At 39.9% G+C, this 22,040-nt stretch overlaps 1 protein-coding gene across 1 annotated transcript in view; it reads right to left on the bottom strand.

Moving 5' to 3' along the window:
• Cryl1 (crystallin lambda 1) overlaps positions 1-22,040 on the bottom strand; it is a 140,479-nt gene that overhangs the window by 30,246 nt on the left and 88,193 nt on the right. Inside the window, exon 4 of the mRNA XM_015499346.2 lies at positions 3,272-3,433. Coding sequence (XP_015354832.1) covers positions 3,272-3,433 — 162 coding nt within the window. The remainder of the gene's footprint in view (positions 1-3,271; positions 3,434-22,040) is intronic.

Genomic DNA, 22,040 nt, shown 5'->3' with positions numbered 1-22,040 from the left:
AGATTCTAAGTAACAGTAAGTATTGAGATGAAATGCAACTTCCAGACAGTCCTTCACTAACATGCTCTAGGGGCCATACTGTTATATCTAAACTCCTGTACACCAGAATTCTGGAGTCATCACCTCAGAGATATGAAGTAGATGAAGAAAGTCACACACACACACACACACACACACACACACAAAATGAAAGGAAGAATGTTCAGAATAGAGAGAATGGCTGCATTAATACCCATCTTCCTGAGCCTTTCATGTGTGATGTCCACCCACAGCCCCTTTTGTTGACTTTAGTCTAGGAAGCCCACACTAAAATACTCTGCACTGACACCACATGCCAATCCTGTCAGCACCTTCCACTCACCTCCCGGTGCTGAGGAAGGTGAGTAAAAGGTGCTTTAACTCCTATAAAAGGTGCCCGAGAGAAATGTGGATGTCACAACATGTAGGCTAGTGACTTCTCTGTGCTGGGGTGGACATGGCAGTCTTTTGCAATTGCTGAATGTCCCAGGGCCTTTCAGGAGCATGAAGCCTCCTCCTCTTTCATCCTATTTCCTGTCCAGACAAAGATAACTGACAACTGAAGGACTGAGGATGGGAGCTAGGCACTCAACTTCTCCTTTCTGGCCTGGGAAACTCTGGATCCTCAAAGCTTATCAATGGTTCTTGACTACTTAAGACTACCTGTCCAACTTATTCAAGATTACTTCCCCCCCATTCACGTAGATGCCAGTGGAATGACTGAAAAATGAAGAAACAAAATTCTGAAGATGGTTAACTTGGATTATCTGATTTGCTTTTAATTTACATTAGTTTTGGTTAAAATACTTCATAAAAGCAACAAGAGATTAATTTTGGCAATAAAGTTTGGATTTACTTTAAATATGCTCTTTGTCTTTGATTAAACAAGTAAAAGCAAACAGTACCTGGATGAGACAATAGGGATGATGGAAAAAATGTCATTATTCAAGTTATTGATCATCCTGCTAGTCAAGAGTATTTTGCTGTGTTTAGCGTAGAAGAAAGTGAATCAGGAGTAATCTTACCCATTGGATAGTTTAAAATTGAACAGATGTGGGAAAAGTCTTGTCAAAGAATATAAGAAGTAATTTCTGAACAATTTGATTTAGTTTAGATTTTCTTTTTAATTTTTTAAAACTAATTTAAAAGCAAAAATACTGGTTAGAAATTGGGAATTTTCTAACAAGCAAAGACCCTCCACTGAAGCAATCAGTTTAACAATCTAAATAGTGGCTTACAGGTTCCAAGAGCCCTTTTGTGGACACATCTATGCCATAGAAGGAAAGATGTCACAGGCTTCGTGGGACTTGATTTGGGTGCTTTCAGATAGGCTCCCTCCTGGTTCAAACCTCACTTACATTTGCATGGTAACTAAGCTGCTCAGTGGTATTCCAGGCAGTTCCTCTTCTGGGCATATAAAATTTGATGGGCATCCAACTCTCTGAGCAAACCTGGTACCTCCCCACTCTCAACTGCTGTTGCTCGAAAGAGGAATTTCTCTACACTCAATCCTAGGCCCTGTCACGCATGTTTAGCTACATGTCCTATGTTGTTATTGCTCCCCTCTCTGACCCATCTTTGCTGGATTCAGTTCTTCAGAGTAATACAGTTCTCTATAAACCAACCATAAGTTGAGCATCCCTGACCCTAAAATCTGAAATTCAAACTTGCTCCAGAAATCTGAAGCTTTTTTTTTTTTTTTTGATGATACTTGGAATGGAACTCAGGAGCACTATCACTGAGCCACATCCCCAGCCCTTTTTATTTCTTATTTTGGGACAAGTTCTTGCTAATTTGCCAATGATGGCCTTAAACTTGTGATTCTCCTGCCTCTCTGCCTATGGAGTCACTGTGATTACAGGTATGAATCACTATGGCTGGGAGAAATCTGAAAATTTTTGAGCGCAAATGTGTAGCTCAAAAAGTTTTGAGTTTTAGAGCACTTCAGATTTGGCATTTTAGGATTAGGCATACTCAACTGGTAAAGTCAATGCAAATATTCCAAAATCTAAAACACTTCAAAATTTGGAATGTTCTTGTCCCAGGCATTTCAGATAAGGGATACTTAATCTATATTCTAGAGCCTTCCAACTTTCTCCTACTGATCCCCAAGTATGTTGGCTCTCTCAGCCATACTGGTCTCCTTAACATCCTACATGCCTATGTGTGTTCTTGGTCTAGGGTCTTTGCTTATGCCCTTCCCAAGTGTCAAACACTCTTTCCATCATCAGCCCAACCAGATCCTATCCAGGCTGGCCCAGCTGCTCTGTGTAGCTTCTTCCTACCCTTAACCTCTGATGACTGGGTGATACCAAGGGTGTGACCACCATTATGTACTATCATATTTATCATGGCTTGGCCAAGTTAACTTTCCTGCTCTAACAGGCTGCCCTGGTTCTCCAAGGTCATGCTGAGCTCACTGTCAGGACTCAAATGTCATTCACTGAGTGATCCTTAAATCTTTCCCAGTATTAATACCTTAACCTCAAAAAAGATTCCTTGAGTGCTCACATGCCAATTTGGAACCCATTACTCAATCAATCTCATAACATACTCATAGTAAGGAAGTTTGCCTAGTAGATTACAAAGGATGGTGAAAGGGAACAATAGGAAAGGAAGGGTTTAAAGCCAAACCTGACTCTCACAATCTCAGAAGTGGGCCAGGATCTGTACTTAAACAAAAATGACCTCATTCTGAATTGGTTGAGTAGAAGAGTTACTTATCTACAAAATCCTACTCAACATATGCATTTTTATCATAGCAGTTTGACTTCAGGGGTGAAATTACTTGTTTAGTTGTCAGCCTCCTCAGCTACATGATGAGTTACTCGGGGGCTAAAACCTCAAACATTGCTCATTCTATGCCTTGACGCCTTAGGCACACAGATAAAAATCCAACAGATTTTTAGACATACTTTTTTTAAATGCTAGTATTTCACAAGTCTAAATATACTAAAAACTAATGAACTATATGATTTTAATCAGCAGATTGCATGGCATGTGAATTATATGCCAATAAAGCAGTTTAAAATACTAGTAGATTTGTTGGAATTTATTGTATCCCCCTCCAAAAATGGAATGAGATTCTCATTCTCCAATTTCTGATTTTTTTTTTTTTTTTGACAGAGTCTGCTATGTTGCCCAGGCAGGCCTCAAACTCCTAGGATTGAGTGATTCTCCTGCCTCATTGTCCTGAGTAGCTGGAACCACAGGCACATACACCGCACCTGGCTCCCAGGTTTAAAATACTCACAGGATGAGCCACGATACATTGCTTCACGTGCACCAAACCCGCAAACAGCTTGGAAGGCATCAGGCAAGAGGTGGAACTGCTCAAGATGACTCTATCGTCGACAATGCGATCTAGCTGAGCAAAAATCTTCTTCTTCAGGTCTAGATTTTCAGGAACACATTCCTAGAAAGGACATATTTAATGACAGCTCATGATTGCCAAACACAGGCCCCAAGCAAGGCATTGTATGTTTGCTTCGTTCTGAAAGTGAATTAATTTGGAAATGCTAGTGTTCTGGGCACACTACACCATCGTGTAGTACCTTGGCATTTGAAACTGAGGCAGAGAGATCTCTATAACCTTTTCCCACCCTTCTCTCCTAAAGCAGACTATAAAAAGTTCTCTGCCTTCCCCTAAGGCAGGTCATAAGATTATCATTCCAGAGGTGCCCTCTCTGTACCTGGGAAAGGAATGTCCTTATCTCTGAAGACAAGGACATACAGAAGAATCTGAACAAACAGGTCTTGCTGAGTCCCCCACTTTATGAACACTAGGACATCCCTCTTTGTCCAGTCACACTCTACATGACTGTCCACTCTTCATCTAAACTGAGCACAAAAATACACAGGTTTCCCTGTTTTTTTGTTTGTTTCTTTGTTTGTTTTGGGGGGGGTTGGGGGGGAAATGAGTGTCTTCATTTCTGAAAGCTCCCATGTCATATAAAACTTCTATTAAAAATATATTGTGTACTTTTATTAATCCATATTTTGTTACAGGGGTCTCAGCCTTGAATCTTGTGATAGGTGAGGAAAAGAGTACTTTTTTTTATCCCCTACAAAAACCACAAGCAAAATTTAAAAATGGAAAAGCTTGCTAAAGATACGTGAGAAATCTTGAGAACTCTGGAAAGGGAGTGATGAATATGCGGGAGTTTGTTGTTTTGTGTAGGTCTGAAAATTCTTATAATAAAAAAATCTACCAGGGATCTGGGGGCGCAGCTCAGTGGTAGAGTGTTTGCCTAGCAGGCACAAAGCCCTGGGTTTGATCCCTAGCTCCACAGAAAGAAAGAGAAACAGACAGACAAAGGAGGGAGGGCAGGAGAGAGGGAGAAAAGTAAGGAGGGGAAGAAAGGAGAGAGAAGAGCAATGGAAGCGGGTAAAGTCTGCCAACTGAAAATTCTCATCAGAAAAAGTCTGCCAGCTAAACAGGGGTGGATACTACAACATAACCCATAATAGCACCTCCAGCAAACGGCTATAAACCTCAACAGTGTCATTACCACTTATTTCCCCTCTCTGTTCTGAGCATCAGCTCAACCTATCTTCAAGGAAAAATCTCATTCTCATGAAATGAACAAACATGTTACATCCACGATTCCCAAAAGTCTTCTTGAGAATTCATTTCTAATTCTGAAAAAAGAACTTTGTTTCTAACAACTGAAAATTGCTTTAGTAGGGGCAGGGAGGGGTGATAGAGAAGTAAATTTAGATTCATTATTGCACATAACAACCACTCTGAAACTGTAATCACAAAGCTTAAGTGAGAGTGAGATGACATCCCAACAAACCGGTGTTGACCCACAGATGATGCATGTTCCTGGAACCCAGGATGAGGTGGACAATGGGGTCCTGTTGTGGAAGTGAACAGGAGGAGGATGTTTGAGCTGCTCTGACACTCTGGAAAGACTGCAGCTGTTTTGTCCCTCCTGCCATCTGCCCCTCAAGGGATCACACTGGGGTTCACTCCTACCCAAGGTGGGTCCCTGCTCACCTGGGTGGCAACAGATACTCTAAGAAAGGACACATAGACTCCCAACATTCATGGTGACTTTAGCACCACTAATCTAACTATGTTCCAATAACTGCCAGTCAGTATCAACTGAGTTCTTGTTAAAAATGCAAATTCTCAGGCCTACTGAATCGGAACGACTAGAGGTGGAGTCCAGGCATCTGCATTGTTACCAACCACTCTGAGGATTCCTCTGCTGACTAATATTTGGGAACCACTATTCTGAGAAATGTGGATCCAAAGTGTGGGTACCTTACTACCCTTAACAAAAGGGTAGTGAGTGGTGTCTCTTGGCCACCTTTATGTTGGGATTCCCCCTTCCCTAGCTACTCAGGGACAACCAAGAATGTCCTGACAGAAAATAGAAGTATATTAGTACTGTGGTCATTTCATGTGCCTCTAACCACCTGGCTAATTTCACTAAAATGTTAAATACCATACAACGTAGTGAACATAATAGTGAAAATAACCAGAAGTGTGCAACAATAGAAATTCAGAGTTGGAATACTGCTAAAAACTATATCACAATCACTCTTTAAAAATAAAGGAAATCTTTTCAAATTTGATTTAATAATATAAAATACTTAATAACATAGTAGTATCTAACATTGAAATCAACTATGTAAATATTTTGAATGTTCATTTTACTTCTATATCATATACATATGATTTAAAGAGTTTTGTTCAAAGGGGAGGGAGTCAATATTGTATTTGTTTATACTTTTAAAAAATATAATCAAGCCACGTGAAATTTTATTAAGAACAAAAGGTCATATAAGCACCACAACTCAAAGACAGAAGAAAAAAACTGAGTCATTTAAGAACTGTAAAGCCCATTGTGTTAAATCCCCTTATCAAAAGAGGAAAAAGAGCTACAGTAGCTGGCTAGTCGTATTGAGTAATTCCTGGATCAGTTAAGTCTGCAAGTTGGGTTAAGTTTAAATGGAGCCTTGTAGCCAAGCCAGAGACTAAGAATGATGTAGATCCCGTGTAAGCTAATAAAAAAGAGCAGTGGTGAATGGCTTCATTGTACGCCTGTCATGCAGATTCTCCCCTGAAATTCTATGCCTTTCTTCAGATCGTCTGATTATCAAAGAGGCAAGAAAACTTGAACCAGAGGAAACCCAAACCTGCTACAATTATGTAAGGGTTTCTAGTGGCACTTTGGCTTGAAGTTGGGTTGTTCTTGTTGCTGTTTCTAAAGGCAACCCAATTGCACGAGATGTGCTGGGTCTCTATCCATGTCATACCCTGAGTTCATCACTTTCTATTTATTCAGGTACCCCTGGTCTGCCACACTACATGGGACCCCATGGAGCTGCACTGCCTACCTTAAAGCATGAATTGGAAATTCATTGTCTATGCCTTCTCAAATCCATCCTGTCTTTGAGGGGCCCTTTCTAGAGAAAGTCACCAAATGTGAATGTTAGTACTCACTACTATCCCTACCACAGGTAATCAGCTTGCCTTAGCCTAATTAAAGGTTGGCAGCATCTCTTAAAAAAAGAGATGAAGCACTGATTTTTGTTTGCTTGCTTGCTTTTTGTTTGTTTTGAGGGACAGAGATGTTTAACAAATAATATTGTCATGCACAAACACCACCATAGGCTACCTAGGTTTTGATAAACAGAACAAAATGCTAGGAAGTAAATTCAACAGAATTTTACTTCCTAGCGTTTAGTGAAAAAAAAAGAGCTTCCTCTTACTCACTCTTCACTCTCACTGCCTGTCCTTTTGCCCTTCCCGAAGAAACTGAATGATGGTATTACAGGTATAACTTTTTCTAAGTGTATGTGTGTGTGTGTGTGTGTGTATTTTAAAAGTAGATCACACATAAATGTTAGTATTTTATTAGTAGTAAAAGCCACCTGGGTAGTTCATTTAATTCCCAAGTATTCTACTTTGGAAAATCAGAACAGCCATAGCAAGTCAGCTTACTGGATAATTCCCAGGGAAGGGAGTGCTAGTAAATATGCACTTTTGAAGATTTATTCACTTGCTATGCAACATATACTTTCTAAAAATGTATGAAATGAATAGTAAAAAGGAAATGTTGTTGATATTTTTCCCCAATCAACCGAGGCATTTTAAATAGACAGTCTGTCACTAGAAAATCTACATTTGCTTGTGACAAATATCTGGAAGCAATCTTCAATATGTTTTCCAGAAAGAAAAACCAAATTAAAGGACTTCTGTACTTAAAGTAGTTTACAAAGAAGTTCTAGTAGCAATTTTAAAGTGAGAAAGAGACATGGCTAGAAAAGACAGAGGATCCAAAGTCTTGTTGTAATCATGGCAGCAGAAGGGAATTCATGCTTAGGTTGAAGATGAAAGCTATCTACATTACTATCTTTCTGCTAACATCAGCTGAATCTCCTGCTTCAATCTGTCTAATTAACACCCCCAGCTTCTCTTCCAAGTTTCTTCCAAGAGTACAATCTCAATTCTCTCAGATTAATAAACTCTTATGACCATACTTCTCAAGAGGTGAACAGGAGGAGGGGAAAAGGGAGAGGAAGTGGGGAGGAGGTTTTCTGTTCTAGAAGAAGTAGTATAATATATTTTTTTAAAGAGAGAGAGAAAGAAAGAAAGGCAAAGGGTAAATTAGTTTCAACATCACAGGCAATCTATGGCACTTCCCTAACCAGTAGCTCATTTTTTTCCCCTTAAAAATCAAGTTCAAAGTTGCGTGTGACTGTAGAGATTTCTAGCCATGTCTCTTTCTCATTTTAAAATTGCTACTAGAGGGGCTGGGGATGTGGCTCAGGTGGTAGCGCACTCGCCTGGCATGCATGCGGCTCGGGTTCAACCCTCTGCACCACATACAAACAAAGATGTTGTGTCCGCCGAAAACTTAAAAAAATAAATAAATAAATATTAAAAAATTCTCTCTCTTTCTCTCTCTTTAAAAAAAAAATTGCTACTAGAATTTCTCTGTAAACTACTTTAAGTACTGTACAGATTTCTACAGTCATCTAGGACAAATCATACGCAATCAAGAGAGAACTTTTCAAAGTAAAAATCTGTGTCGAGTATGTTTAGGAATTAACTTCCTGGGGCTTAGGTGTTCCACTTGCAAGGATCATTGTTGTTTGCTTTAATCTAAAGATCAGTCCTTTCTCAGGGTTACCACAAACCCACAGGAGGAGAGCCTGGCATGGGCTTCGTTGTTCTCCTGCTATGTGTCTATTCCCATCCTCATTCCAGTAATATTTTGGCACTATTTATAAATCATTTACTTAGAACTTAAATGCTTCACATGAAAAAAACCCACAATTTTAAAAACTATTTAAGACTGAAATTATCCTATAGTTTGACCATACTTCTAATATTTCTCATGAGGAAAAATCGAGTTTGTTTGGTTTTTTTTGAAAGAAAATAGTATATTTTATTAGAAATATAATCCATTTTTATGTGTCCAATTGTGTCCCCCACTCTCCAAATTCATTTCTGACTCCCAGCAACTCAGAATGTGAGTTTATTTGGAAATATGGTCATACCAGTGTAATCTGTTAAGGTTGAGGCCATACTGGAAGGGGGTAGACCCCAATCCAATATCATGTGTCCTTTTTTTTTTTTAATTTTTTTATTGTTGGTTGTTCAAAACATTACATAGTTCTTGATATATCATATTTCACACTTTGATTCAAGTGGGTTATGAACTTCCATTTTTACCCCGTATACAGATTGCAGAATCACATCAGTTACACATCCATTGATTTACATATTGCCATACTAGTGTCTGTTGTATTCTGCTGCCTTTCCTATCCTGTACTATCCCCCCTCCCCTCCCCTCCCCTCTTCTCTCTCTACCCCCTCTACTGTCATTCATTTCTCCCCCTTGTATTATTTTCCCCTTTCCCCTCACTTCCTCTTGTATGTAATTTTGTATAACCCTGAGGGTCTCCTTCCATTTCCATGCAATTTCCCTTCTCTCTCCCTTTCCCCCCCACCTCTCATCCCAGTTTAATGTTAATCTTCTTCTCATGCTCTTCGTCCCTACTCTGTTCTTAGTTACTCTCCTTATATCAAAGAAGACATTTGGCATTTGTTTTTTAGGGATTGGCTAGCTTCACTTAGCATAATCTGCTCTAATGCCATCCATTTCCCTGCAAATTCTATGATTTTGTCATTTTTTAATGCAGAGTAATACTCCATTGTGTATAAATGCCACATTTTTTTAATCCATTCGTCTATTGAAGGGCATCTAGGTTGGTTCCACAGTCTTGCTACTGGGAATAGCATAAAACACAAAACTGAAGAAAGATTCTTCAAGTGAGGTGTAAGGAATACATTTTTAAGATGAAAAATGGTAAATAAATATGTCAGTTTTGAGGGACTTCAGTAAGTGACAGTAGCTGGCAATCACTAGGTCTATTTATGATCAAAGAGGAAGAGCATTAAATTCCAGTTGACAAATGAGGCTTTGTGAGGACTACACAAGTTATTTTGTTATTTAATTCATTTTCTCTGTCTATGGATTGACATTAACTCATTTCCATCAGTGACCTCAGTCTGTGATGTGGCAATTCTCATTAATCCATCTGTCTATAGTAGGAACCAAGAAGTAAAGTTATTTATGCCTATAGTGGCAAAAATGCAACAGAGCTTTAAAAAGTTATTTTAAAGGCAGTTTTCTCATCTTAAATTGATACACTCTCTCTAGTTGCTGGGACAAGAAGTTTGCAAAAAGGGAAAATACTTAGACTAAGAATAGAGGTTTCCAAGAATAACTGGATTTACAAGCTTCAGGTAGGAATTTTATGGCTTTTTAAAGAAGACATTCTGGCTATTTCCATTATTTTAGTAATACAATTATCCTTTAACCACATTTGTTTTATTTAGCTTTGATACCAGACATTATATTTGCCTCTTTTTTCCTGATTTCTTTTTTATTCACTGAATCTCTCTTCCTTATCTATGTCACAGAAAAGAACCAAACTCTTACTCTCTTAAAAAAAAAAATTTGTTTCAGCTTATGTAAAGTTTTCCTCTTTTAAAAATGAGATTAAGGACCGGGGTTGTGGCTCAGTGGTAGAGTGCTCGCCTAGCATGTGTAAGATGCTGGGTTCGATCCTCAGCACCACATTAAAAATAAATAAATTAAGTAAAGGTATTATGTCCAACTACAACTAAAAAATACTTTAAAAATGAAATTAAATTTCATTTTCTTTAATATTCTTATTTGATCTTTTCTGTGGATCAAGAATTTCTAATAACAAATTCAGTTAATTTAGCCCTCTGTGTTGCTATAATTCTGGCCTGTGGCAATATGAATACACATTCATGGGGTTGTGTGTGAATTATTGGGAAATATGATTGCCCCTGCCTGTTCTCTAAAGCATTCAGAAAGTCACCAAGCAGAAGGCTCTAGGCCAGGCACAATGTAAAGAGGCATGGCCTACTGCCTCCCCTCACCAACACTACAAAGACCCCTGGGAAATATTGGAGTCAAGGGCAAAACAGTGAGGTCACCCTCTTGGTGAAATCAATGATCTGCCTTTAAGGCCACATAAAACAAGCACTTGGAATGCTACGGCATGGCTCTGTGTGATGTTATGATACTTTTTTTTTTGGTTTTGACTGTGGTTCCTGGAAGGAGTTGTGACTCCTTCCTCAAGGCAAGTCATAGAAACCCTAATCTTCCCCTGCCTTCAGTTGGACAAAAATTCTCTTATTTAATAATAGGTCCTAAGACCCTCCTCATTCCAGAGAGACCCTGCCCCAGATCCTGGAGGAGGAGTGTTGCACAGAAGCCAAGCAGAATGCTGAAACAGTCAGACCTTTATGGATCTCCCCACCCAGTCTCTTAGCATTAGATCAGACCCCTCTTGTCCCATCACATTTTGACACAGCCATTTATGCTTTAATGATGCCTATGCAATGAAGTCTTCATAAAAACCCAAAGGACAGGGTTCAGATGAGTTTTTGGATAGCTGAACAGGTGGAGAGTCCTGGAGGGTGGCATGCCCAGAGAGGGCATGGAAGCTCTGTATCCCTTCGCATCTCTTCATCTGTAGCCTTTGTAATATCCTACATAAGAAACCAGTAAATGTGTTTCCCCAGTGAATGTAGCAGTTCTGTGAGCTGTTCAAGCAAGTTAATCAAACCCCAAAAGGCGGCTGTAAGAACCCTGATTTATAGCCATTAATCAAAAGCTCAGGTAAAACAACCTGACACTTGTGATCATAAGCATAAGGGTGAGTAACAGTCTTGAGGAATAAGTCCTCAACAAGTGGGAACTGGACACTGTCTCCAAGTAGGTAGTGTCAGTCTGACTTAGATAAAAGGACACCTAACTGGTGTCCACAGCTACAGAACTGACAGCTTGGTGTAAAAGGAACTCCCAATCCCCTCCCCCACATGCACACATCTGAACTCAGTGTTGTTTGCCATGAGAGAGTAGAGGAAAACAGACACTTTGTGACTAACATGTACTCTGTTTAACAATAGTCCTGATACTGTACCTTCTCCCATCAGGAAAGACAATAGAGAAATTAAAAAACAGATAGTCAATATAAATGCATATATGTTTATGGTTTATTGGTTTGTGTGTTTTACTGAAAGTTGACCTTTGGCCTATGATAGAATCAACTAAAAATATCCCTTTACCAGATTTCCCCAATAGGTACCACAGTGGCTATGGAAAAAAAAAAAACAGAAAGGAAGGAAGGAAGTAAGGAAATGCATATGACCCTAAAAACAAAGGTGGATAGAGAATTTCATGCTAAGTTTTCTAAAAATTAAGAGAGAGAGAGTACGTGTATGCTAGAGGACTTCTGGTTCTAGTGATATGATGACTCAGAAAACTTTGTCTTACCTTCAATTTAAATAATGGAAAATTCTATATAAAATAATCATCCTTTTAAATAAGAGCTGAGCTCTTAGGAAAGCAAGAGAATCACCCCATTAAAATCAAAGCAGCCAGTATTAGAGCCAAATTTGGGGCCACTGGGATATGGAGTAGATTTCAGTGGTTTGAGATGAGGATTGGTTCATATAAACCAGACCAGAGATCCCTACCAAGAAGACCCTTACAATAATTAAGCAGAAACCCCAAACATATTTGTTTTTTTAAAAAAATACTTTTTTTTAGTTGTAGGTGGACACAATACCTTTATTTTATTTTTATGTGGTGCTGAGGATCAAACCCAGAGCCTTCCACATGCAAGGTGAGCGCTCTACCACTAAGCTACAACCCCAGCCCCCCTAACATATTGGTAACATATAAGTTCCTCTTCTTGTCAGAAAGCTTTATAAGAGAATATCAGCAAAAAATTCTACTCAATATGGGATAGGACTTCCTATTTCTTGTATAGGACTAGGTTATTCTGTCTTGCAAAAACTAAGTTTGGCCGCAGACTTGATAATGTCACTTCTGCTTTTGTTGTAAAACCTCTCACTACTCTAAAACATGGGACAATAAGCACTTTCTGTGAACTCCAGGGGGAAAAAAAACTTTCATGTAGACTCCTACAAAAATGTAGATCTCCAAGCCCTGCCCTGCTGGGTATAAAGTTCTGAGAATTTCCAGACTCAAGAATCTTTCAGGTAATTAGCCCCTCTGGACCCTGCAGCCAATAAACCTGCTCCCTGAAAATTCCTTGGGTGTCCAGCCTCTTCTGTCTTTGGCACCCCAGATGGGATCATGGAGGTGAAGATGGCTTTTCTGCCTCTCATCTCTGGGGTCTGGCTTCCCTTGGACCTTTGAGGACAGTGCTTCTCCTTGGTGCACCACAGGTGACTCTTTGCCTGAACGCAAAATGATTCACCCAGTGCCCGAATGGCTGCCCCAAAACACAGGGGAACCCACGAGGAGCAGGAACCAGGTATAGGGAACTTGGAGCACTACCCAACTGAACAGGCAGGTCCTGGGTCCATTAGTGGTATTCCACCTGACTTCCCCATAGAGGCCTATGCAGATGGAAGAGAGGTTTCAATCTTTTGAGGGTCCCTGTATAACCTCCAAAAGGAGTTGAAGTTGAAAAGAACCCGGGGAGTCACCCTGTTCAGGGAGTAGTCCCTGTTCAGGTTCAGTGAGCAGAAGGGAAACCATGACTCCTTCTTTGGTTTTAGAATTTTTGGAATTTGGGGGATTTGGGCAGTATAGAAATTTTGCTCTGACCACGTCTGAGTGAAAGTGTGTGAATGAGACGGACAGTGGAAGGGTTCCAACCCATGGGCCAAAGCAAATGCAGAGTCCCAATCCACAGTTTGTGATATATCATAGTCTGAAGTAGAATTCCACCAACCAGCATCTAGGTGGAAGCTCCAGGTTGTGGGTTGATACCGACCTGCAAGGCTAAGAGGACCCTAGGTCCCCAGTGGGGAATGGCGAGAGACGGAAGAAGCGAGTTTTGTCCTTAATGTATGACACCAATGCAGGATGGAACATGGGAGGTACACAAAGTAAAATAAGCCCTTTGAAATTTATGTTAGAAAACTTTAAGAAAGGTTTTAATAGTAACTATGGGGTGAAACTTACTCCACAAAGGTTATATATTCTCTGCAAACTCCCAACCTTTGATATGGGATGACCATCCGAAAGATCTTTAGACAAAAATGTCTTGGTGAGGTCCTTTTAATGGTTGTCAGATTCCCTAGACACCCATATCAATTCCCTTATATTGACTGCTAGCAAGAAATAATACAGAATCAGTCCCTTGGGTTGAAAGCCTATCTGGAAGGACAGACCAAGTTGATATTAGCTCAGACTATAGGAGTCTCTAAGACCTAACTAAAGGGAACTAAACAGAGAGAAATGTCTGACAAATGACAGAAAGGAAACCAGTTTTCCCTGTGATCCAGAAGAGAACCCACCACCCTGTGTGCCACTCTACCCAACTTTGCCAAGGCCACTGAGACAATAGGCTGTCCCCTCAGCTCTCTTGTCCCCAGAGGCAGCAGACCGTGGCCCCTCCACACTGACTATTCCTTCCTATGGATGTCCTCAGTGCCAGAGGCTTCCCCAGAGCCAAAGACTCCTCCACCCCACAAGACCAAGGCAGAAAACTTGTCCCAAGACCAAAGGCATAACCCAGATGAGGGATCTCCAGATGCCTCTACAAGAGACTAGAGAACCTGCCTATGTTGACCAGAAGGGAAACATCTGAAGGGGACAATGCATTTTTGTGTGCCAGCCTTTCACTGATCTCTTGAATTGGAAATATCTTACTCCCTCCTACATGGAGAAGCCCCAGGCCATGATTGATCTGATGCAATCCATTATCCAGACCTACCAGTGCACCTGGGTTGATGGAGGAATGCAGACAGGTGACCCAAACAGCTTTAAAATGGCTAAAGGAACGTGCTCTGGACACACAAGGCAATATTCAAGCCTATGTCCAGACCCATTTCCCTGACACATACCCAGGGTGGGACCCCAATAAAGAGGAAGACCTCCTAACGATAAAGAGATGTCAAGAGACCCTCATAGGCAGCCTAAAAGAAGGGGAAAGAATAGCCCTAAATATGAACAAGATATCAGAAGTATTCCAAAAGCCTGATGAAAGTCCCAGCCATTTCTACCAATGACTGTATAAAACCTTCCAACTCTTGACTCCTTTTTGATCCTGAGGCACCATGTAACAAGCAAATGATCAACACAGCCTTTATGAGACAGGCCCAGATAGATATTCACTGAAAACTCCAAAACCTTTGCTGGACTTTGCTGAAAAGAATGCCAATAAGCTGACTGAAGTGGCCACCACAGTTTTCATCAACTGAGACCAAGACACTCAACGAGAGGCAGACCAAAAGATGAAGAGGAGATAGGTCTCTTTGTAGCTACCCTCACCACAAAACCAGAGGTCACCCAAAGGGGTTCCACCAGGACAAAGTCAAAACAAATATCAAAATCAGGGCCAAATGCAGGGCCAAAGGAAGATCTGAATAGAAGGACCACCATATCTGGGGACAAGGCTGAAACTAAGCTGATATGCCTACTGCCATCTAGAGGGCCACTGGAAAAAAAAATGCCCCCAATTGAAGGCCAATTGACCTGAACCAGGCTGCCACGGGCTTCAAAAACTCATCAACCATCTTCTTCAGAACAGCACTAGCTTCTGATTTGAAAGCCTTTCCTGCAAAATGACATGGATGCTGGCCTTTGATATGGATGCACATTGTTCCCATATGTAGATGATCTATTGCTGGCAACCTGAGAAAACTGCATAAAGGGGACACAACCGCTTCTTACTTTCCTATGTGAAACTGAATACAAAGTCTCAAAGAACCAAGCCCAAATCTGTCAATAAAGAGTCAAGTACCTCGGTTTCTATCTGACTCAGAGACAATGGCATCTGGGCTCCAAGTGCAAACAGGTAGTCTGCTCAATTCTGGTCTCTTCTACCCACCACCAGATCTGAGAGTTCCTCGTGCTGCCCCATTCTGCTGTATATGGATCCCTAACTTTTCAGTTATGGCCAACCCCTCTATGAGGCCACAAAGGGGGGAAAACAGGATCCTCTGATGTGAGGACCAACACAACAAAAAAGCCTTTGAGGACATTCAACAAGTACTCACCAGTGCACCTGGACTAGGACTCCTTGACCTCACAAAGCCTTTCTCTCTGTATGTCCATGCATGGTCTAAGCTGTAGGAGTCCTAATGCTGGAGACATGGCACCATCCAGCAGCCTACCTTTCTAAACAGCTAGACTCTATGATCAAAGCTGGCCATGTTGCGTATGGGCCCTTGCAGCCACGGCCCTTCTGGTGTTACAGGTTGACAAGCTGACTGTGGGACAGGGACTGACACTGTACTGGCACTGTTAGGAATACGAAGGACAATACTGGCCAACTAATGTGAGGATGGTCAGATACCAGAGCATGTTATGTGAAAATCCACATGTCCACATTGAAGTCATCTGGACTCTAAACCCAGCAACTCTGCTGCGCACTGGAACTGGGCAACCTAATCACAACTGCACTGAGGTCACAGATAAAATGTTCTCCAGTAGACCACACCTGGCAGACCAGCCCCTCAAGGACCCTGATGTGGAATACTTTGCAGATGACAGCAGTTGCATAGAAGATGAATACATCTTGCTGGATACACAGTGGTTGCTCTGGACTCCACCACTGAGTCAAACTGTGTGCCTCAGGGAACTTCAGCACAAAAGGCAGAACTTACCGCTCTGACCTGGGCACTCCAATTGACAAGTGAAATCTGTGTCAATATTTACACAGACTCAAAAATATGCCTTTTCCACTCTGCATGTTCACAAGAACTTATATGAAGAAAAGGGGCTAATTAATGCAGGAGGAAAAGGCATAAAATATGGACAGGAAATTCTTAATCTTCTAGATGGAGTATGGGCACTCGGAAAAGTTGCAGTTATGCATTGCTGGGGCCACCAAAAGGGGAACACTGTGGTTGGTCAGGGAAACTGAAGAACAGACCAGTAAACAAAATTTGCAGCTAACAAAAATACAGAACAGGATGGTGGAGATTTTCTGATGGCCAAATAGCCATCCCTGAGACTCCAGCCCTGCCTTCATCAGGCAGTTTCACAGAGGAGCACATACTGGCCAAACAGCACTTGAGACTGTTCTGAGTCTTTTGGTTTTTGTGGCTAGATAGAAACCTTTCCAACCCACACTGAAAAGGCTCAAGGGGTAGCCAGAGTAATCCTCTAGGAAATTATTCCCAGATTTGGCATCTTAATAACCATTGATTCAAACAACAGACCAGTTTTTGTGGCAGGAATGATATACTTATTGGCCAAAAATTTAAAAATCAGATGAAAGTTATATAGTACCTATAGGCCACAGAGTTCTGGCAAAGTAGAAAGGATGAATAAGACTTTAAAGGCTCAATTAGGTAAACTGTGTCAGGAAATTCACCTGCATGGGACAAACTCCTCCCTATTATACTGTTAAGGATTAGACCCACTCCCACTAAGAGGACTAGATTCTCTCCTTATGAGATAATATATGAGAGGCCTCTGCCACTTATCAGGGGATTACAGAGAGACTTAAAGGAAATAGGAAAATTAACATTGAGACAACAGCTTCTGGCTTTAAGGAAAACCTTACAGACTCTCAACCAATGAGTCAGGGAAAAGTTGCCAGTAAATTTGTAAATCTGACCACAGATGCATACTCCTTCAAGCTTGGAGATTCAATCTGGGTCAAAGAATAGAATATTCAACCCCTGAAATCTCTTTGGAAGAGCCCTTTCACTGTTATTTTATCCACTCCAACTGCAGTAGAAGTTATAGACAGGTTCCTAGATTCATTACACCAGGATCAAGCCCAGAGCCATGGGCTGGAAATGCACTCTAGACCCCATTGCACCCCTTAAGTTAACCATCCAGAGGAAGGAAACACCAGAAAAGTTTGAGGATCAGAAGGACAACAGCCCTGTTCTAGTCACTCTGGAAGCTGACTAACCTGCACAAGGCCAAAGCTTAAAGAAACAACAGCCCTGCTTCAGCCATTTGGGGGCTGGCTGATCAACACAGGGTGCAAGATAAACTTATCACCAGGACAAATGGACCCTTTCATCCTGTAAGGTAGTTCTTATACTGTAATGCATGTACACCCCTTACTTCTAGCCATATATATAATTCTCTCTTTGGGTTTTTTTTCCTATAGGTTTGACAATAGTAATCCTCTTGGCAACAAAATTTCACTTATAATTTTTACCTTGCTCAAATAGGTTTTCTAGGGCTTGTTTGGTGCTATTAGTTTGGCTTTGTTAACTTATAGTGTGTTTAACCAAAATATTGGTCTATCACTTACTTTGGTTTCCTTTGATAATCTTGGGGGCTTTACCCTACCCCTGACCCAATGGTATAAATCATGTGAACTATATGCCAAGTCAATCTATTATGATTAAGGGATTATAAAAAATATACATAAATATGAATATATACAGGACCTGCCCCACTGGAGTGATACTATAGTTGAATGACTATTTGTCTCTGGAAAACATCTAATAATCCCCTTATGTGAGGATCTAGGGCCAAGTAAAAAGAGATCAATTGGGAAAGGATTTAATCTAGGAGGTCAACAAACTTGGGGGAAAGATGACTGCCACCCCAGAAGATTATTGCCACTTATGGTCCTGCTACCTAGGAACAATGGCAATTGGAGCTATAGAACTCCAGTTTATTTGCTAAACTGGATTGTTCACTTACAAACTGTACTGAAAATTATTACTAATCAAACTGCTACAGCCTTTGACCTCCTATGGTTTTCTACACTTGGTAGATGCAAAAGCTTAATTGGCATAATAGGTATTATGCTATTAACCTGTTTATTTCCCCCATGTTTGGCTCCCCCTTAGAACTGTTGGGTCTATTATAGAAACAGCTGTTAAAATAAAGAACAACAACTAAGATTATAGCATTATATAAAGCTTTAAGCCAAGAGGATGAGGATGATCTTTGATTTAAGTAATTAAGTAACAATCATCAAAGGGGGGAATGAAGCAGACCAGAGACCCCTACCAAGAAGACCCTTATCATAATTAAGCAGAAACCCCCAATATATTTGTAACATATAAGTTTCTTTTCTTGTCAGAAAGCTTTATAACCAAATATCAGCAAAACTTGCTACATAAAATTCAATATGGGATGGGACTTCCTATTTCTTGTGAGGACTAAGTTATTCTGTCTTACAAAAACTAAGTTTGGCTGCAGACTTGATGATGTCACTTAGGCTTTCATTGTAAAACCTCTGACTAATCTAAAAAAAATGGGACAAGAAGCACTTTCTGTGAACTCAAGAAATTAAAAAAAAAATACTTTCTTCTAGACTCCTACAAAAATGTAAACCTCTAAGACTCCCTTCCTACTCGGGCATAAAGTTCCAAGAATTTCCAGACTTGAGGTTCAGAGAATCTTTTAGGCAACAGTCCCTCTGAACCCTGCAGCCAATAAACATGCTTTCTAAAAATTCCTTGGGTGTCCACCTTTCCTGTCCTACATCACATATGCCTCCACAAAGGATTGAAACCACAGGCCACATAACTCAGGGAACTAAAACCAAAACCCTTAGAGTAAATCCTGGCTCTTCAAAAGGCTGTATTTTCATTGAACTAGTTTATTAGTCTAAACAAAAAAAGATAGCCTATCTGCTGAGGATGAATACAGAGAAATTGGTATAGATCTGGGCTCCAGTTAGGAAGGTCTTAGGGCAAAGAAAGGATAAATTAACATGTGAACTCATATTTACAAGTCTGAATTTCATCCAGGTGTAGGGTTCAAAGTTGAACTACATACTTGGTCTGAACTCTCCCAAGCCAACATAACAACACAACTGCTGGGAGCCATTAGCCAAGTAGGTATGACAATTTCCTTGCCAGCGTACCCCATGTTGCTTAGTGGAAGGACTCGTAGAAATAGGACATTTTGCAGTGACATTGCAGTTAGGTGACCTTGCTCAAGGACCAGGGTGGATCCGGGATTAGGGTGTTCCCGGTTTAAAATAATCGGGTTTAGGGCGTTCCAGGTTTAAGATTATTCCTGCTGGGAATAGGGCGTATCCTGCTGCCTGAGTTCCCCTTGAGTTCTCACGGGATTCAGACAGTATTTTTTGGGAGATAGAAGCCCAGTGGAGGTGGATTTGGGCAGAGAACGTGGATTTCCCCAGAACGTGATTGTAGACGGCTGGTGTGAGTTCGGGAATAAAGAGTTGCTGTTTGAATCTACAAGCTGTGTGGTGGCTCGTGATTGTGTGCCCAGCCAGACTGCGGCATTTGTGCCCAGCCAGACTGCGGCACACAACAAAATTTCTTCCAGGCTAACAATAAGCCTGGTAGAAACACACACGCACACACCCCCCGCCAAAAAAAAAACAAACCTAGAGGAATACTTGCTAAAAGAGGTCATATCTTTCTTTAGTTTCATATAGTAAGAGCCCCAAGGAAGAAAGTCATAACCCAAAATTATAAAACCACCTATACAGAAAACAAAGATTAGATTCAGATAACAAAGAACTTCACATAGCTGAAGAAAAGGAGAGTCTAACAGAGTAAGAAATGATCAGGCCCAGATAAGGCCGATTAGAAAAAATAAACACTAAGCAGAACATCTTAAAATTAAAAGAAAGCCATTGTAGGAAAAAATAAAAACTTAATAGGTTAAGCAACAGAATAAACACAGCTAAAGAACAAATTAGTAAACTAGAAGATACAGTTAAAGATATTACCCAGAATGCTATACAGAAAGACAAAATCTAGAAAGCAAAAATTGCCATCATAAAGGACATTCTGACAAACCCACTGTTATAATGTAACATTTTAACACACCTCTGTTGATTACCAATTGTATAAACATACAAAAATTTAGTAAGTACATGGGGGGAAGAAAAAAAAAACAATGACTACTGAATAGACCAAGAGGCCTGTAACTATTTACTGAAAAATACATATTCTTTTTAAGCACATGTGAAATATTTATCAAAAGTGTCTATAATATTCACTTGCATATGTTGATCCAGCCTTGCATCCCTGGGTGAAACCAACTTGAAAAATAGTGTACTTTTTTTCTATTAGCACATTATAGCTATATATAGTAGTTGGGTTCATTCTGACCAATTCATACATGAATCACTATTTCAGTCCCTGTTCCTCCCTTTCTCTCCCCACCAATCCCTCTTCCACTCCACTGATCCTCCCCTTGCTCATCCATTAATCCATTCTTGATATCTTCTTAAAGTATTTTTGAATGCACCTTGATAATAATTTATTAAGAAGTTTTGCATCTAGGTTCATCAGGCATATTTGTCTATGGTTTTATTTTCTTGATGTGTCTTTATCTGATTTTGTTATCAGGCTGATACTGGCTTCACAGAATGAACTCGGGAGATTTCCATCTCTTTCTGTTTCATTGAATAGTTTGAGAAGGATTGGCATTGTTTCTTTTTTAAAGGTCTGGTAGAACTCAGCTGAGCATCTACCTGATCCCAGGCTTTTCTCCATTGGAAGGCTTTTAATTATTGCTTCAATTTTATTGCTTGATATTGGTCTGTTTAGGTTTTCTATAATCTTTTGGTTCAATTTGGGTAGCTCTTATGTGTCTAAAAATTTATCTTCAAGATTTCTCAACTTACTGGAATATAAGTTTTCAAAATAGCTCCTAATAATCCTCTGGATTTCAGCAATATCTACGGTACTATCTCTTTTTTTGTATCCAATTTTGTTGATTTGGTTAGTTTGACTAAGGATTTATCAATCTTGTTTTTCTTTTCAAAGAACCAATTCTTTATTGCACTGATCCTGTACATAATTTTTGATTCTCAATTTCATTAATTTAGCTCAGATTTCAATCATTTCCTATATTTTACTGGTTTTTTTAATTACGTTTTTCTTGCTTCCCTAGGATCTTGAGATGCAGCATTAGATTGTTTATCTGGAATATTTCTGTTTGTTTGTTTGTTTGTTTTTAGTGTAGGCATTTAGAGCTATAAACTTTCCTCTTAGAACCGCCTTCATAGAGTACCAGAAATTTTGACTGGTTGTAGCTCTGTTATTGTTTGTTCCTAAGAATTTTTAAATTTTATTTTATTTTTGCTTCCATCTTCCATTATGTTTTTTTTTTATTTATATGACAGCAGAATACATTACAATTCTTATTACACATATAGAGCATAATTTTTCATATCTCTGGTTGTATACAAAGTATATTCATAACAATTCGTATCTTCATACCTGTACTTTGGATAATAATGATCATCACATTCCACCATCATTAATAACCCCATGTCGCCTCCCTTCCCCACCAACCCCTCTGCCCCATCTAGAGTTTGTCTAGAGTTTGTCTATTTGTTTGTTTCCCACGCTCCCTCTCCCTATCCCACTATGAATCAGCCTCTTTATAAGAATTTTTTTATTTCTCCCAATTGTTTCTATGACTCATTCCTTGTTCAAAAATATCAAATTCAATCTCTATGTGTTAAAATAGTTTCTCATTTTTATATTGTCATTGATTTCTAATTTCATGCCATTATTATCAGATAAGATGCAAGGAACTGGAGGTCTATATGTAGAAGAG

This window comes from Marmota marmota, unplaced genomic scaffold, assembly GCF_001458135.2.
Source record: "Marmota marmota marmota unplaced genomic scaffold, marMar, whole genome shotgun sequence".
In the NCBI taxonomy this organism is placed as follows: Eukaryota; Metazoa; Chordata; class Mammalia; order Rodentia; family Sciuridae; genus Marmota; species Marmota marmota.
The sequence above is the reverse complement of the archived record's forward strand: the minus strand, read 5'-3'. Positions and strand labels throughout refer to the sequence as shown.